An 18,986-nucleotide genomic window follows, 5' to 3' on the forward strand; every position below is an offset into this window, starting at 1 on the left:
GAGAGGGTCCAGAGAGAGAATCCAGCTTGGCCTCCAACCCGACCCAACGCAACTGCTCGTTCGGGTATCCCCCGAGAAAACGCAAATGGAACAAAGACCGGATCGAGATGGTAGCACTAGCAGCACCAGAAACGGGGGCGGAAGTCATGCTGCCGCGGCAGCGATCGGTTCCACGGACACGTGCAGCAGCACCCAAGGCTGAAAAGTAAACGAGCGTAGTACTAGGATTCCAGCACGAAATACAGTAATAAAATAGGAGTAACAAAATTTAAGTAAAGAAAGAAAGGATAAATTTCAGCAGATTACAAGCACGCTACTACTAGGCACTGTACAGAAACAGAAATGAAAGACAGTAACAGCATGTGACAAATAAGCAAGAGTCTCTATTTCTAACTTTTTATAAACTGGGCACATGAGTGACGACCCCGAGCAGCTACGCGCACCCGCTGCCGCCGGCCGGCTCCACCACGCGACCAGGCCGAGAAGTTATAAATTCGGGCGCGGGCTTCACAGCTGAGCTGGCCGCGACGTGCTCACGCGACCAAGGGTATCGATGAGGACAGGCGAGGTAGCTGGAAGACTGGAACATGCCGCCGGCGGGAGCTACTCCTCTTCCGGCTCCGGCACCTTGTAGTCGTCGGCGGTGACCTCGGCCAGCCACATCCCCGGGAACAGCGACTGCACATACACGCGCGTCGTTGCAAAGCTGCTGTTAGTTGGGTGGACGATTCTTGCACACAACAATCATGCCAAGTTGGGATACCATCTACGACCAGTACTACTAGTTCAGCGAGCATACTAGTACTAGCACTAGCATAAAGCGTATCGACCGATTAAATGGAAGGGCAATTGAGTAATCTTTTAGCATTAGTAAATGGTTGGGAAAGGCAGGGGCAATATGGGGAATGAATGATTCGGGTCTCTTACATCGAGCTTCTGCTGCACGGCGCGCGGCCGCTTCCTGGGCCGCCGCCGCGGCCGGCCGCCCGTCAGCGCGTAGATGTCCTCCTCGATCTCCTCGGGCGCGAGCGAGACAGAGAACGGCGCGCGCTTGCGGCGCCTCGACGGCGCCGCGGACGGCCACGACGTCAGGGACGCCGGACGCCGCCGCGTGCGCTCCCGCAGCTTCCACGGCTTGTCCGGCACCTCAGCCTGCGGCTGCTGCTCTTGTTCCTGCGGCGGCGCCTTGAGCTCTTGCGAGGGCTCGCGCTCCGTCTCCGGCTGCTGGCTGGCCGCCTTCGGGGGCGGCGGGGGCAACGGAGGGCTTGGCTCGGCTACGCGGGGCCGGTCCGCGGCGTCCCGCAGGTGGCCCACGAGCTTGCCCCGGAGATCCTCGCTCCCATCGCCACCGCTGCTCCTGCGGCTGTACTCGGACGACGAGCGGCGGCGATCGCGGGCCCCCACCGAAGAGGCGGACTCTTCAACGGTTTGGTGGGCGGGCGCGCGCGCGCGGTGCGCTCGAGGCTGCTGCTGCTGCTGGCGCGCCCACGGCTGGAGGTGGTGCGCGGGCGGCGGCTTGGCCCTCGGATCTGCCGTCGCCGCCATGCTCGCGGGTCGCGAGAGGAGGTGGGAGAAAGGCAGCGAGGAGGAGGATGTTTTGAGGCTGAGACGGGCAGGAGGTCTCCCTCCTGCGTGGTTTTGTTGTTACGGTCGCGACGCAAAGTGGTGGGCAGCCTCGTCATTCTCCCGCATATCCTGTTCGCTGATCCGTGGGGCCGATGCATGTTGGCGCCCCACCCGTCAGCGAGAAGTTCTGATGCGCGCGCGGCAGCGGCGAGGTCTCGGACGGAAAAGACATTGGACGGGGGCGAGTTCCGTTATATGCTCTGCCACCACCAAACCGAGGAAGACGCTGGCGTGCGGATGTGGCGACGTCCGTGACGGCGAGAGGACGAGGGGTCCCACCAGGCAGCGGGAGCGTCCATGCATGCGGCGCCGCCCTGGGCGTCGGGCCCGAGGACAGTAAGCGCGCACCGCCCGTTGTTCCCGGACGGGACGGGCGCTCCTCGCCCGGCGGCCGGCCCTGTTCGATCGACTATGGCAGTGATGGAGTGGGTGATGAAATATTGGGCCAACTATAGTTATCCATCTAAAATTTCGGATAAATTTTAAAGCCATATGTGTGCTAGCATATATGAGATGTAGACTAACTTGGCGGCATCTCACACGTGAGTGGTAAAAGCTGGGTGTGCAAAATTTATTCCTCTATCTATAAAACGTTCGGTGAGTTAGATCATGGACGGGGAGGGCAAATTAAGCTTTTGGAAAGCGACTCACGGTCTTTACCAAGGGTTGTCTTCCATCTAAATCGGGCGCTGTTTCGTACCGTATGGTTTGACCCGTGTTCGCCCGTTGTCATCAACAACGTATCCAGTGGCGGAGCCAGAACTCCAACCTAGCTTGTGTAGTTAATTCAAATCTGTGTAGTCAAATATATGTATTTATGTAAATTTGTAGAAAATTTCTACATAATTTTTCTTTGTATAGTTGAAAAACTGTGTAGTCAAGTGACTACACACCTAGTGCGTGGCTCCGCCACTGAACGTATCGACAACTACTTGTACGCCGATTCGAACGTGAGTCATGATCCGATATGTTTAGTTATATCGATATCTACTTCTTCTACTGTTATTGTGTACACACTACTACTGTTCATGTTGATCAATACATCTAGTATCTTTGGAGCTTCGAGCAAACACTGGCGCATTTCTAAGGAGATAAACATGACTTGAATATTTTTCTTCACTTTTTTTTTCTTCTTGAGTTCAATCACTAGGTACCCATATATGTTATTTTCTTTGGTTGCATACGAGTTCAGCTTTAACCTCACCTCCGACCTACCACAATATGGCTCACGCCATCGTCCAGCCGTCCGACAGTGGCCAAGGTGGTTACGATGTCTATGTGCAAGAAACCTCTTAGTACGACAACAAGTGCCACACCGGCGTGCGGAAAGGCCATGGGGTTACGTTGCCTACTCGAACGATAATGTTACGATGTCAACCGTTGGCTGGGGCGTGGCATACCAACGTCAGCGACGACACATGCTACACCTACATGGTAGGCCTCCGCAAGGTTGTTGATGATCGGTCTGGGGGGACTATGTTGTCGTGGTGAAGCTCCTTCATGAGCTAGATGATCTAGAGACAAGTAAGAGGTTGACCAACACGACGATGAAACAGTGGACGAACTCCCCAGTGTGGGCCGTTTTGACGCGCGCTGATCATAACGTAGAACAAGCCCAGCCAATTAACCATCCTTTTCTTTCTCTCCTAAGAACTTGGTTTGAGGTTACGATGCATGGCTACCAAAGTACCAATGACGCCTCTTTTTTTTTGAACATAAGAGGGTCCAAAAGGACCTAGAGCTGGCATGATAGGAAAAACACGGTTAAAATACAGCCTAAAACACACCACCTACTCTGAAGACCAGAGTTCAAACTACTAGTGCCTAGATGCACAAATTGACAATAAGCTATTGAAAAGACATGTCGTCTAAGTAGAATTGGAACCTGCCAGGGGGTCCGCCGAGAACTCGGACTCACAGAACCTGCAATTGTATTCTTCAAGGGCCTCTTGCAGTCTCGCCAACCGTAGAGCCAGCGACTCAACCAGCAATCGCGTTGACAGACGTATATGAGGTGAAGGATTGAGCTGTAGATCAAGAATATGCATCACCGAGCTCAAATCAGTAAAATCTTCTTCGCTGAATCTGAGGAACGACATCGAAGACGCTCTCACCCGTCTCCTGCGAATCAACCCGAGCGGCGCGAAGACTGCAAAGACACCATACATAGCAGACAGCGTTGCAATGTAGAGGAGGACGCCTTCGAAAGTGATATGGAAGAAGTATGAGCATCAATATGATGGTGACGAAGCCTTGTATAAGAGCATCTCTAACAGAGCCCGTATTAGTCAGAACCGAAAAAACGTAGTTCAGTCTCCCGAAAAACGATTTGAGAGCGCATTTGGGCACGGCGCAGAACAGAAACTGTAAATCCAAACCGAACTCGAGAAAATCAAACGACGCGGGAAAACAAGTTTCGTGATTGAAGTCGATTTCAGCCGATCACGCTGGATTCGATCATAATTCACACTAAATAGTGGCTAAATACAACCGCATTGCACCTAAATTACGTACTACGGACCTATTTAGACTAAAAATTAAGATTCCCGGTGACTTTACTGTCACCGAGCGGCGGCGGAGGGTTTTTCGACGCAACCGGTTGCTAGGCGACGACGAGGGCCGCCAGCTCCATGGCGGCCGCGCCGGAGGCGCTCCCGCAGAGCAGCGGCGGTCCGTCTACGTCGTCGTCGTCCCCGCTCGGGGGCAATGGCGGCAGCGGCGGGCTGCACCCGCTGTCGGCGAGGGGCTCCTCCGCTTCCCCGCCGCCTCCGCGGCCGCAGCCGCCTCCGCGCGCCGTCGGAGCGCGCCGCCATTACGGCCGGCCACTTGCGGCCGGCCCGCTTCCATGCGCCGTCGGAGCGCGCCGCCGCCGCGCTCCGTCTCCGCCCGTACGCCCGGCGGACGGCGAATTGCCCTTCCGGCGCCGGATCGGCCGCTGCCCCTACCCACGGGTCTTGCCCTTGTCATTTCGGACGGCGGGGTGGTGGCCGTAGCGGCGGAGCGGAGACCGAGCGCCCGGGATTGCTCGTCGGAGGGGGCGGCGGGCTACGGCGGCGGGAGGGGAGCGGCGGGAGGGGAGTAGGGTTTCCGAACCGAACTCCACTCCGCGAACCCTTTTAATAGGGGCCGCGCGGTGAGTTTCTCGGGCCCTGAACTTCCAGTTCGGGCCGGCCCATCTTTTCGGGCTCTGATCTGCGCGCATTTCAGCCCGAACCCGTAAATCCGCCGGAAAAGTTCGGTTTCAGTGGGATTTACGGGCTCTGTTAGAGTTGCTCTAAAAATCTCTAGAACTGCAAGCATATGGGCGTGCAAGGCATCAAGCTGAGCAGGATAAGGTTTGATCGAACGCAGAGATGAACCATGAGGCGGCGAACGTGCATGTTGACCGGCAAACAGGATGGCTGTCCGGAGCGTAGGTAGGAGGAGGGGTTGATTATTAAATAAATAAATAAAAAGGCAGAAAAAGGTTGCGCGTACGTAGGCGAGGCGGTGTGCGTCTCTTTCCTCGCGCGCAGATTCTCTCCACTGCGCACCGTACGTGACCTGGCTTCGTACGTGGATCCACGACGAAGCTTACACTGGGATATGGATGGCTGTGAACACGTGCCTCGCCGGCTCGCCGCCGCTGCTCTGCTCGCGGCGTCGCCGTCTAATCGGCCGTGCCGCACAGCAGGGCTGCTGCTACTGCACTCCGGCTGTGCTCGATCAGCACCGCGAGACGCGCATGCATCGTTGGATTCGTTGCCTACCACGTCCCTATCCTGTGTTTTCCTCGCTATTTTCATCCGACGCAGCGTATGGTTCACGGTATCCGGAATTGCTGAACAAACAAGTGGGGGAATGGGTCCCACCGGTCAGGGAGTCTGGCCCTCGTACGAACGTAGCTCTACTAGATCACCGCCGCCATGGGTTTCAGCCGTCGGGCCCCGCGCCTGTTCCGTTCAGTACTCGTGTTCCTGGTTCCTGGACCTGGTCTTTCCGCTTGGGAAGGGGTGCGGACCGGAGTGCCCGAGGAATGATGATCCGGCGACCTGCTTCTTAGGGCATCTCCAGCGCGGGCGTCCATTTGCGTCGCCTAGCGGACGCGAAAATGGTCGTGTGTCCGTTTGCGTCTGGGGTTGGTTCCAGCGGGGCGACGCATTTTGGGCGCAGGCCAGAATTTTAAAAAGATGAAATAGCGTTGACTTTGCACGAAATTACAGCCGCAAATTGAGGGCTGAAATAAGTTCATCACACTTTGCAGCTAGTACGGCGCAAAGTGGAGCAAAAGGGGCACAACAAGGCCTGAACAACAATTTAAAAAAGTCCAAAAGGAAGCCAAGGTGCTGGGCGCATGGCGTTGGCGATCAGGCGTCTCGCGCGTGGATTTCGGCGCGCCTCTTCATGAACCATGCCCTGGTGTCATCATCGACGCCGCTCAAGTCGGCAAGCATGATCCTTGTGTCTTCTGCACGCAATTTTGCCTCGGCGTCTGCCTTTTTGGCCTCGATGTCCAGCCTTTGGACATCGAGGACCTCCTTGGCGAGGTTCTGGTAGATGGCAACTGCGGCCTCTTTTTCCAGACACCTCTTGTCGTCCCTAGCAGCCATGGCGGCACGGTTGTCGGCCATTATCTTCTCCATGCTCTGCGTGAACGCAATGGCCTGCGCCTCCCGGACAAGATCGGCCTTGGTAGCCTTATGGCCTCGTGGACGAGGTGGAAGGACTGGACGGCCTTGATCGTCGTCTTCGCCGTCGAGGGTGACCGCTGTCCCATTCTTCACAGCTTCTAGGTAGGCCGCAAAGCTTATCATCCACTTGTTGTTGTCTTTGAGCACCTCCCAACAATGGACCATATGGAAGCCCTTCTTGTGCGTCGCCTTGAACTTCTGCAAGGCGCGGGATACCTGCAATCATAGCCGCCAATGATGTACAATGACGCAAATTGACGCAATGACACAAATTGTCTACAATGATGATGGTTCTATCGTCTTTACCACTGTCATGACGCCAGTGCCGCTTACGGGGTTGTTAATAGCATGTTCGACCGCCGAGCAGAACTTGGCAGTCTCTTGTTTGATGTAGTTCCATCTTTTCCGGAGGGACTCTTCCGTCAGGGGCACGTGATATGGTAGGGCGGGTGCATCCTGGTCTCGTTGTACTGCTGCAAGACCTTGGCCCAATAGACCTTGCCCTTTTGCTGGGCGCCATTGATACAATCTTGGGTCGTTGCCAGCCACGCTTCACACAAACACTTATCCTCGTTGTCGACGAAGCCTTGTGTCCTCAAGCTCTTGCCCTTCTTCTTCGGAGCAATGTCGGGCTGTGTTGGCGCGTCGTCGAAGTCGTCGACGGACACGGGTGTTGGCTGCGTCTGCTGGGTGGCGAACAGCCGTGCGGTGTCGATGTCCTCCGCATCTTGCGTTGGTGGCCAGTTATCATGCGCGCCTGTCCCGGCCCGATCATCGCGAACGAAGCCGCCGCCGTAGATAATTTTCTGGATGTCTGAATCATGGCGGTCCTTCCAATAGTCCTACGAACGACCGGACATCAGACGCATGATACAGGGCACTCGCACACATTGACAGAGCTCACGTACCGGGTCGTCCATCGTCGGGGCAGGCGGCGCCATTTCGTCGAACATGATGCGGGGCTGCGGCATGCTCTCCTCCGGCACCTGGAGCGTCTTCTGTGTCGCGCCCGGGCAGGAGTCACCGCTTCTAGGCGTCCGGTTGAGGCCGGGAACCGCCGCCCCGGTCAACTTCACCGGCGGCAGGCCGGAGGCGAACCGCGACGCCGCGTGGCCCTACAAGGGAGCGGGAGTTCCAGGGCGCAGCTGGGAACTTACCGAGCTGACCGACGAGGCCGGAGGAGCGACGCCGGCGATCCCCTCTCTCTTGATGAGCATGTAGCCCTCCGCTAAGCTCGTATGAAGGGCTACTTGCACGACGCCGGCTTTGATCTGCATCTGCCAGGCCTGCTGGTTGGCGGCCGCGGCAGTCTTGATCTTCTGGTTCTTGCGCCGCCCGCGACGCTTCGCGGCCTCCACGATTTTCTCCTCCGCGGAGAGCACCTTCTTTGCCGCCTTCGGCTTTGCCTCCCGGCCGCCGCCGGTGGCGGCCCGCTTTGCTTCCGCCGGAGCTGCAGTCTCCATTCTGGCTATGGCCGTGGCTACGGGGGAGTGTGGGGCGGCGGCGGGTGCGAGGGTTTGCTCCGCATCCATGGCGGTAGCTGCGGCGGCGAGGACGTCCATCGCTTCTGGACTGCTCGCGCCGGTCTAGTTTCCAATTTCGCGCGGGGGAATGGCCAGTGGCGGGAATAATATCGCCCTCCAGCCACTGACGCGCGGGTCCTACGTCTTTTTCGGCGGACACTCGGCGCGACCGCCGAGCGTCCGTGGAGACGCAAACCTGGCGCATATTTGGGCTAGGTTTGCGTCTCCGCGGACGGCCCGGTCACTTTGCGTCGCCCCGCTGGAACAGGCCCCAGACGCATTTCCGGTCACGGCGGACGAAAACGGTCGCTCAGCGACCGTTTGCGTCGCGCCGCTGGAGATGCCCTCACCACGACGTTCACAACGGAATGGACTACCACGGTGGAGCGTACATGCACCGTCGGGGGTGGTGGGGCCCAAACATCTCGGTGGTGACTGGTGAGCATCCCGGACGCCTAGCGGTTACCGGAAATTGCTCAATAGCCAAATTTTTTTCTTTATTTTCGTGCGTATAATTTTTCTTTACAAATAGGGGTGGACTAACGAGCTAGTCGGCTCGTTAAGGTTCGCTCGTTAAGCTCGTGATCGTTAAGGCTCGAATCGTTAAACTCGTTAAGAAAAACAAGCTGAAATTATTGTTCGGCTCGACTTCTTATGTTCTTGCGAGCGCTCGCGAGCAGCTCGTTAAGGATCGTTAAGGAGGCAATGGAAAACAAACATGTGTGCATTACCCGGTGAGGAAGAGACGAAGCATAGGTTTTCAGATCCTAATGTAGGAATTTCAAGCATGGTTAAATAACACTATTTTGCTTGGCCCCTTCTTGCCAAATATTTGAGATAACTAAAGTGACTCGTAGTCAAAATTGGTGAAGCCTAGCTTGTTACCGATCTTAACGAGTAGCTCACGAACATAGTCGGCTCGATTGTTTAGCTCGTTAACCTTAACGAGCAAAAACTGATGTTCAGCTCAGCTCGTTAATAAAATGAGCCGAGCTCAAACGAGTCGAGCAAACGCGCACTCATTTAACTCGCCGAGGTTCGAGCTTTTTATCAAAGCACAACACAAACGCAAGTGTCCACAAACACTCACCTACACACATCCTATCCTATGACATGAGTACATTTAAGAGACTGATTACAAAAAAAAATGTGATCCGACGAGTTTTGAGAATGATAAAGTCATTACAGACATCTCGCTATCGATGGAAACGTCACCTCCCACTGAAAGATTTATGAGACATCAAAATGTCAAACCTCAAGTTTGAACTCTGCTATGCTGTGGGTAACTGGGTATCACTACTCTCCAAATCATCCAAACATATGTTAATTCTCTGTTAAATAGGTATTTGAATGCCCCAATGTTGCGAGAAATCTAGATAGGTGCGGCTCGTATAAAATTTCGTGAAAATAGATGAATTGTGTGCCCTATGTGAAACAAATAATTTTTATTACTTAGAAGTTAATCTTTTTTAAATATCGAAAGTTGTTAACTCACTCAAAATGTGAGCCCTTTATGGTTATGTTTCAGGTAAATCTTTTTTCTTTGCAAACGTACATACTAACCCCTAATACCATACGCACGCACACCTTACCTCTACGAAAACCTTTGAGATACTAGGTATAAAATTTGATCCAACGGGTCTTGATATTTAACGAAATTACCACATGTACCTCATTATCGATGGGAGCATCGCCTCCCACTAAAAAATATTCCACTTTTTATGAGACACCAGAAAATCAAATCTAGGATTTGATCCCTGATATGCTAGAAGAGGTGACACTGTCCTCCTAAATCCTTACCATCTAACAATGATTTCTCTCAAAACACAAATATCGAAGTGGAAAAAATGAAAGACAAGGTATATCCTACTATTTCTGTGTGGAAATGCAGAGCCTGGAGGTTCAGTATCCTTTTCCAAGTAAAATAGGGCCTATTTTATTCGATGACCGGGAAAAAAAACCGTAAGAGTGCAATCACATGCCCAATGCAATCCTGCAGAAATTCATATGCCCAAATTTTATTTGATTCTATCACAGAAAAAGCAAAAGATTCAAAAAGAGGTACTATGAGTGAATGTTAGATTTCATATGAAATCTAGTGCAAATGATTGCTCCGGAAAAAAATCTATGAAAATCAATCCAACAAATCAAACAACTATCATAGAAAAAAAAGTTCTATAGAATTGAATCATATAAATTTCTTACACAAATCCTTTAAATCAAACATGCCCTAAATGTAGGGTTTGACAAAAATTGCTTATATGATTCTACAATTTTTAGATCAACTTAGTCAGACGGGATACACAGGACATGCTTGCAAGAGATTACGAACTTTAAAAAAATGAAAAAAAGGAGAGTATGAAATTGTGAACTGCAGAACAGCTGCGAAGTTACTGTCGCGATCCCGCTATTTGAAACCTGCATTTGCATCAACCGCGGCGGGCGATCGAGCCAGTAAATGCTGGCACGAAGCATGTCATAAACGGCATTCAGACAGTCAGTGACGCCTGACCTGATTGGGCACACAAGATCGTCAAGTACATTATGGCCAATCACCGGCAGGCTGACACAAAGTTAGAGACAACATAAAAGTGTAGCCTAGCTTTCTCATGGAGATCATTCATGGAGACATCTTTAACAAACCAACGGTGACAGTTTGGTGCCTGAAGGCTAGAGACCTTGTCCGTATCAGTCGAGCTAAACCCAGCAGTAGCGCCACACTGTGCACTTTGTTAGAAGTTTAAAATGTTAAACAAAAATTATGAATCCTGAAAAACATACTAGTAACCCAGTGATATATATAGTTCTATACTGATATGGTGGTCGAATGTGAAATAACAACTGAATAGGAAAAAAGAAGCAATTTTCAATGTTAAGACAGTCACTTTCAGCGATCAGTAGTTTAGTACTCCAGCCTACTAGGCAGCAAACATCCGAATACACCAGGATAATGATTGGGCGATTATGGGGCTTGGAACTAACTCAGAACACCTGCTCTGCCCCATCTTTGGAAGTCTTTTCCTTACATTTTGTTAGACTAGGTCAAGTACTAGCTAGGATGAACAACATATCATCCCCTGAAGTTTCTACATGAGTAGTATATCTGACTGAAGCAATTGCGTGCTCAAATGTCCTTACTTGGGTTGCTGATGCTGCCTTAACCTGGATTTGGAAAGATTAGCAGCACAGAGTGCCTTCCCAGCTGGGTTTTGGTCTCCCTATCGTTTCTATGCCCAAACTGCCTGACTAGTATGAAGTGATCAGCAACACAGCCAAATGCTCAACCAAATGCTGTTCAGATGAAAAGAAGCAGGATGCTCTCTCTACAACGTGTTTTGGACTAGTACTGCCAAAATAAACTATAGGAAGGACAAAATTTTGCGCTCTGACGGATGAAGGCCAGCAAGTGCTGGACATATGTGGTTGTGGCAAAACTAACCACTGAACTGATGAACAGAGCATATGCACTAGCTATATACGCTGAGTTCAAAATCATGACACGGTAATACTTCAGAAAAAATAGATGCAGCAACAGAAAAATTATCTGATGTAATTCCTATGGCTACTGAATGTCATGAAAAGTTGATGAACAATCTATAGCACCAACATTTCTCGCTTTCTGAAAAAACGATTCCGATATAAAACTGGCTTCCGCACTAAACAGATAAGAAACAGAACAAGAGAAAATCCTGCTTGAGGGCAGGGCAGAAGTAGGCCTCGGTAAATAAATCAAGAAAACACTGAAAACTGGCTTCCGCACTGAACATTCACATGATTAGGGTTTGATTGACATACATGATTAATCTGCAAAGGCATCCACAGAACTACAGCAATCTATCATCAACCCTGGGAATCTATCTGCCTGTCTGCCTTCATCTCCCGCGGATGAACCAATGCTCGACCCGAAAGAAATCCCCAGAGATTAATCTCCTGCTGTCGACTTTGGAGAGTAACACGATCAGAATCCCCCTTTCTGCACCAATCCACGAATCCAATCAGTGCCCAGAGCAAGGGGTAGATATACTAGATCAAAGATCGATCTTTTATTAGTGCTTACCTCGTTCACCTTGTACCGATCGCGGTTCACCTCCGGAAGCGACTTGCCGGGGCAGAGCGCCTGCAGGAGAAGAGAGGAGGAGATCAGTAATCGAAAGGAACTGGAAGAGGAATTCGCGAAGGAGGTGATCGAGGATTTTCGGGATTAGCGCTGGCTGCTTCGGGGGCGCGCGTCTTGCTTACGCACGTCGATTTGGCGCTGGACGCTCTTGGGGCGCCTCCTGTGCCGGCGCGGCGGCTTCCGGCCGGTCATGGCGAGGAAGTCGTCGTCGATCTCCTCCTTGGAGAGCTGGAGCGAGAACCCGCCGCTCCACTTGCTGGGGCCGGCGCCGCCGTCCATGTTCCACAGCTTCTTGTGCTCGCGCGCGTCCTCCGCGCTGTCCCGCCCGGCCCGCCGGTCCCGCAGCTGGTAGCACTGCGTCCGGGGGGACTCCTCCGGCGCGGCGCCTTTCGCTGGGGATCGGGAGCTGTTGTTGGGCTGCTGCGCCTCGGCAGCCGGCGGCGGCGGCGGCGGCGGCGGAGGCGCGTCGTGGTCCCTGCAGAAGGCCATGGGCTTGCGGTAGCCCCAGCTGGCGGGGAGGTCGAAGACGCCGAGGAGGCGGGAGTCCCTCGATCGCGAGGGCGGCGCCGGGGACGCGACCTGCATTGCTCCCGCGGCCGCCGGCGAGGACTCCATCAGACGAGGAGGAGAAAGGGAGGGGATTGAAAGGGGGCAAGCAGCAAATGCGTCGCGGAGGGTTCTAGTCTCGCGATTGCATGCCGCCGCCTATATATAGCGCGATTGGATTAGGGGAGACGGCGACGATGGAGCTGCGGCCGAAATTTTGTTGAGGGAGAAGGAGGACAAATGCTGGTGGATGCTCTCTCTGGGTTTCGTTTTCTTCTCCTTTTGGTTTTGGGTTTGCTCCGCGGACTCCGGGCGGTCGACTCGACTAGAAGCGCGGCTCCTCGAGTCTCGCAGAACGTCGGATCCTCATCCAGCGGCTGGGCGCCAGCCAGGTTTTGAAGGTTCAGTTTTTCTCTTGGAAAGAGGTTGTGAAGTTCATTTTTTATTTACTTTGTATTTTTCAATTTTTTCTCATCTGGCATGGAGGAGGTATCCTCACCAAGGAATACTAGTGGAAACTAATAGTAAAAAAATATATGAAATTATATTTTCGCAATCATGCGCCAGGCGCGTCGAGTAATTAAAGCTTATCTTGGCGTAGCTCTTGAAGAAGAAAGTATTTAAGAGAAATTTATGCGCGTATATAAGGCTAGGCGGCTAATTAAGGCGTATCTTGCATAGATATTGGCCACCGCTGCAAATTCATCGTGTTATCTGGTTGATCGTGCTCTAGAAGACACCGATCATGCGTATAGACACCCACACTGGAAGGGCCTCGAAATGGAGGGGATGTGATCTGTAGCTTGTATTTTACTTTATCTCTTAGTTACCTTTTCTTCTTGGCCGCGCAAATTCATCGTATTCTTCGGTTGATCGTGCTCTAGAAGACACCGATCATGCGTATAGACACCCCTGCTGGAAGAGCCTCGAAACAGAGGGGATGTGATCTGTAGTTTGTATTTTATTTTATCTCTTAGTTAACTTTTCTTCTTGGCTACCTCGATGAAGTTAAATGATCTTAACGGCAAAAGGCTCTTTATGGACCGTGCATCACGCATACGTTTCCTTTGTCGATGGTGCGCGAGAGTTTCCATCCCAAACTAGGGATGCCAGCCATGGTTCATGCGTCACGCAACAACTGGAAGTTTTGGTTTTCTTCTTCTTTTGGATTCGGGGTATCCGGTCAAATTTGCTCCGCGGATTCTCGTTCGTGTGGTTCAGTGGACACGACGGTGCCACTTGTTTAGCCATGTGGAACATTGGATTGATATCCAGTGGCTGCAGTGGAGAAGCATGCATCGATATGAAGCATGGGCCAGTTTAGCAATTACAATAAAGAATGGGCTAGCTTAGCACATAAAGTGGACATTTTCTTCTTAGTGGGCCAACTCATACTGATTCTAAGGCATTTTTTCGAGGGAAGCCAGGGCCACGGCCCATGTTGGTCAACCCGATGCTCCACCACTAGATGGTTATGTGCAGTGAGACACAAAACAAACTGCCAAGTTCAGTTATTTTTATTTATATTTTCTTTTTCTTCTTGTTGTTCATCTTCATTTGAAATGACTATGCTCAAATCATGAGGGTATATATAAGTGGAATTATATACTTTGTATTTTTATTTACTTTGTATTTTTCTTTTTTTTCTCATCTAGCATGGAGGAGGTATCCTCACCAAGGAATACAAGTGGAAATTATTAGTCAAAAAATATATAGATTATGTTTTCGCAATCATGCGCCAGGCGCATCGAGTAATTAAAGCTTATCTTCGCGTAGCTCTTGAAGAAGAAAGAATTTAATAGAAATTTATGCGCGTATATAAGGTCTGGTGACTAATTAAGGTGTATCTTGCATAGATATTGGTCATCACTGCAAAATCATCGTGTTCTTTGCTTGATCGTGCTGTAGAAGACACCGATCATGTGTATAGACACCCCTGCTGGAAGGGCCTCGAAATGGAGGGGATGTGATCTGTAGCTTGTGTTTTACTTTATCTCTTAGTTACCTTTTCTCCTTGGCCGCCTCGATGAAGTTAAATGAGCTTAACGGCAAAAGACTCTTTATGGACCATGCATCATGCATGCGTTTCCTTTGTCGACGGTGCGTGAGAGTTTCCATCCCAGACTAGGGATGCCACCATGGTTCATGCGTCACACAACAACTAGAAGTTTTGGTTTCTTTTGTTCTTTTGGATCCAGGGCATCCGATCAAATTTGCTCCGCGGATTCTCGTCGTGTGGTTTAGTGGACAAGACGATGCCGCTTGTTTAACCATGCGGAACATTGGATTGACATCCATGGCTGCAGTGGAGAAGCATGCATCGATATGAAGCATGGGCCAGTTTAGAAAATGCAATAAAGAATGGGCTAGCTTAGCACATAAAGGTGGGCATTTTCTTTTTAGTGGGCCAATTCATGCCGATTCTAAGGCAAGTTTTCGAGGGAAGCCAGGGCCACGGCCCATGCTGGTCAACCTGATGCTCTGCCACTACTCTTGTAAAACATATTTTAACCTACTTCATTGGAATTAATCTTCTCTGCATATGAACAAATAGAAAAGTCAAAAAACTTAAAAAAAATAACAAACGGGCCTCAAAATCTTGGTTGTCAAATTTGTTTCAGCAGTCATTAGATATCATCCAGCCCATCATGAAACCATGACTCGATCAACCGCGATGATTAATAGAGTTTGACGTGTGCGTGTCACGAGTTGTTGCAATACACCATTTGATAAACTAAAACACTACAAGAAATCTAGATACCAAGCATATTGCATGACTCGTGGTTTAAACAATGGTGTTCATCCAATTTGAGAAGGAATTGTCCCGCATTGTTTCAACAAATAACTCAAAACATTTGTGTGACGCACAAGTCTATAAAGAGGCTTTTGTTGTTAAGTTTATTTTAATTTCATTGATTAATTAACTAACAAAATGATTACCAAAGGCTAGAGTGAATCCAGGTGATACAAACTATGGGATACACACTCTCGAGTTGCGATAGAAATTCTCATTTGACCAGATGGTTGTGTCCAGTAAGAGATAAAACAAACTGCCAAAAGTTCAGTTCTTTCATTTACATTTTATTTTTCTTTTTGTTTTGCATCTTAAAAATTGACAATGACTAGGCTCAAATCATGAGGGCATATAAGCAGAAATATGTTTTTGCAACGATGAGCTAGGTGTGCCGATTAATTGAAACTTATCTTCAGAAAGTTTTTAAAGATGTAAATGTAATGAAATCTCTCCCCGTATAAGAGGTGTGCCAATTAATTAGATAGTATCTTCACATAGATAGAGGTCATCAATACAAATTTGATATATCTGTGTGAAAAATCATGCTTTCAAACACATTGATCATGTGTATATAGACACTTGTTGGGGGGAACGCCAAACGACAAGTGCTATCACATGGAACTTGCAATTCTAAGGAGATGTGTTCCAAATTTGTACGACTTGGATTCGATCTAGGCCTTGATTACCCTTTTGTTGGCTAACTCACATGGACCCACAAATCACACAAATGCTTTGGATGTTTGGCAACACCTGTCATGGTTTGTATCTTAAATTGGGTGTACACCATAGTTCAAACCATCCGATCACACAACATGTGCGTACAAGATTTTAGTAAGTGTTGTCATTCATATTTTACTTAGTATCTTCACTTAGCTCTTTAAGAAGATATGGATAATGCTTCCATAATCATGACGTCAAGTATTAATGTGTATCTTAACATAGATAGATGCCTTGAATAAAAAGTTGACATGTATCTCTAGCTATTGTGCTTTTTTTTTGCGAAACACAGTACAATCAAAGATACTCACACATACGCGCACACACTCACCCCTATGAACGCACGCACGCACACCCTACCCCTATGAGCACCTCCAAGAGACTGCATCGAAGAACTGATTTGACGGGTCTTGAGATTGACGAAATGCTCTTTATGGCTCACATCACACATATAGGCACATGCTGCCGGAACATGTGCATAAAAGGTGTGCCCTTTAATTAATATCTTACCCACTAATGAAATTCGACAAACTGCAAAATCCTCTTTATGATCCCACGGCCATGCTACTCCTACTACATGTACACATGCCACAAGCTGGCCTTTTACATCTCAAATTAGAGGGCCATTGTGGCTCAAACTCTAAACTCTGTGTCATCGTAGTGACAATTTGAAGCTACTCAAATAGTGTGTTGTAACAAATGTGACGCATGCAAGCACTCATTTGACCACGCAACAACACCCATTCTGCTGATCACCATCGTGACGTGGATTAATCCTATTTTGTACAACCCCCTTCAAAAAAAACATAGAGTGAATAAGTAAATTTCATGGTTTGGAATACATCATCACACGAAGGGTCATGACGCGTGCAGGTTCATTGCGAAACATCGTAGAGTCACCAAAGATATCACGAATCAGCGATGCGGAGATGATACCCTAGTCGCGCCACCATAGCGTGTTTCACCCTCATGGCTCTGATATCGTTGATCTTTGCGCCCTGTACTCATATTGACCAAAAAATGTCTATATATGGCCATCTTCACGACTCCGAAGCATGGAGAACCACAAAAAAGAGGTTGTACTTGCGGGGATTAGATGGATAAATGTCGCCAGAGCGGCGCCAGCTCGCATGTCCAACCTCTCGACCAACATCTCCTTTGCCTCCATGATGAAAAGGGAGTAGTCCATCCCCGGACTATGGGTTTGTGGAAGTAGATTTATCTATCTATCTTTATCTTGCTATCCATGTTCTAGAGCCACATGAGCTTCCCTCATGATTGTGGCTATCTATATGTAACCCCTTTGTGGTGGATCTTTGTTTTTTTATGAGATTGTTATTTGAGATTGCAAATTTTCAGTTTGTGTTTGATGTATAAGTAGATGTATACTATATACCCCGTTCTTGATTGCAAGTTTTGATCCAACTAGTATGATAGTGAATGAGAGGGGAAACTTGTGCATTAGTTGGAGTAACATGATAGTATGGAACTAGACAATGACTAGAAAGTTTAGGTCCTACTATTGTTTTTACCTCTTATGTTGTTACCTCACTAGGGATACATGAATGCATGTCTTACTATTATGAAGTGACCAACAATGGTGATCTCGTATGTTTTGAGGTGTCATATTTGATATTCACATCATGCCATAGAAAGCAAATGCAATACTATGTTTATCTTAAATCTAGTTTGTGGAGTTTTCTCTCACTAGAAGAGTATTAGTGGGATGTGTTGCATCATCTCAACTATAGGACGCGGATGACCATATGAATACATATAAAAAATGAACTTACATCAATATTATGCCTTCTTTGGAGATGTTTTGATTCCATCATGTTCAAAAGAGAGTAGACATGTGAAACCATGAACCCTAGTCCATTTTTTACCTCATCACTCAATTAATCCAAAATACAAAAACATTCATCACACTTGCATTTAATTCTTTCATTAAGTTTACATCACTACCGTTATACTACCTCTTTACTTTGCATAGAATTTAGTTACCTTTAATATTACATTTAATTTACGTTACTTTCTACATATTTAATTTATTTACTAAACTTTACATATTTGTTTTCAATTCTAATACGAAACCTTGTGCTTGATAATCACTTGGTGGAGTTGGGGAAAGCACACGCACTATTTGTGTTTTGTAGGTTACTTAAAGAGGAAAGAAGTGTGTAATTATGTTGTTTTCCCAAGAGTTCGATATAAACCCTCGAGTCAGCTTTGTGGGAAAGATTCCCTTGCTACGTCCCTTTGCGTTTGGGGTCTTAACGAATTGGTAACCACGTAGACTGGTGCCATCAGCAACTACATGGGCATAAACGGATTTTCCTTTCAATTACAGAGTATTCATCATCGAATTTTGAAGACGATATACATGAAACTACTTTTTGCTTGATGACAGTGATTGATAGAAGTGTGACTTAGATATATTTTATGTCCTTAAATGATAAATCTCCGTACTATATATATGTACCTTTCAAAGACGCTGATTACAAGATCGACACTTGGCCAGGGAACATTGAGTTCACGTGGAATTTGCGACATTTAAACCTAGAAAATATCGTATCCAGCAATATGATGTGGATTCCACTTGTTCATATCTATGTTTTATTGGCTAACTCACTTATGTCCGATAAACTTATGAGCATGCAGGCATCATGCGATCCGCATCACCATTTGTCCACACCATGGGAAGTTTCCATGTCAAAATGGCAGTCACTGTAGCTTACTCTCTATACCTCACGTCATGAAGGTCAATTTTTCTTGATCAATGATATTGAACATCAAGGAGTTGTGTCATTGCTGGAAGCATGACACTTGGTATCTACAACAATGTGACATCATGTATCGAATCTCATCTCCACCACCATGGCCGTTGGAGTCATAGTTCCATGGAGGACATTGGCAGGTTGCCATCGATGACGGTGCCGACAGATGGGGCAACCAACATTCTAATTGTTTTTCTCATATTTCTTTTTAATCAT

The 18,986-nt window shown here is 48.7% G+C and overlaps 2 protein-coding genes across 2 annotated transcripts; both read right to left on the bottom strand.

Annotated features, from left to right (window-relative positions):
• Positions 1-248: 248 nt before the first annotated feature.
• On the bottom strand, positions 249-1,637 carry LOC127327461 (uncharacterized). Its single transcript, XM_051354230.1, has 2 exons — positions 928-1,637; positions 249-678 (listed from the first exon to the last, which is right to left on the bottom strand). The coding sequence occupies exons 1-2, from the start codon at positions 1,543-1,545 to the stop codon at positions 604-606; spliced, it is 693 nt and encodes a 230-aa protein (XP_051210190.1). The 5' UTR covers positions 1,546-1,637; the 3' UTR covers positions 249-603.
• Positions 1,638-11,500: 9,863 nt separating this feature from the next.
• Positions 11,501-12,734, bottom strand: LOC127327177 (uncharacterized). The gene is made up of 3 exons (XM_051353944.2): positions 12,063-12,734; positions 11,877-11,936; positions 11,501-11,792 (listed from the first exon to the last, which is right to left on the bottom strand). The coding sequence occupies exons 1-3, from the start codon at positions 12,549-12,551 to the stop codon at positions 11,778-11,780; spliced, it is 564 nt and encodes a 187-aa protein (XP_051209904.1). The 5' UTR covers positions 12,552-12,734; the 3' UTR covers positions 11,501-11,777.
• Positions 12,735-18,986: the final 6,252 nt, after the last annotated feature.

Source organism: Lolium perenne, chromosome 1, assembly GCF_019359855.2.
Source record: "Lolium perenne isolate Kyuss_39 chromosome 1, Kyuss_2.0, whole genome shotgun sequence".
In the NCBI taxonomy this organism is placed as follows: Eukaryota; Viridiplantae; Streptophyta; class Magnoliopsida; order Poales; family Poaceae; genus Lolium; species Lolium perenne.

What these genes read in the sequence shown, in the direction of transcription:
- LOC127327177 (XM_051353944.2), bottom strand. Translation starts at nt 12,551, where the DNA reads ATGGAGTCCTCGCCGGCGGCCGCGGGAGCAATGCAGGTCGCGTCCCCG. An exon ending in GCGTCCAGCGCCAAATCGAC is followed by an intron (nt 11,937 to 12,062) that starts GTGCGTAAGCAA and finishes CTTCTCCTGCAG; the next exon opens with GCGCTCTGCCCCGGCAAGTC.
- LOC127327461 (XM_051354230.1), bottom strand. Translation starts at nt 1,545, where the DNA reads ATGGCGGCGACGGCAGATCCGAGGGCCAAGCCGCCGCCCGCGCACCAC. An exon ending in CCGTGCAGCAGAAGCTCGAT is followed by an intron (nt 679 to 927) that starts GTAAGAGACCCG and finishes GTGTATGTGCAG; the next exon opens with TCGCTGTTCCCGGGGATGTG.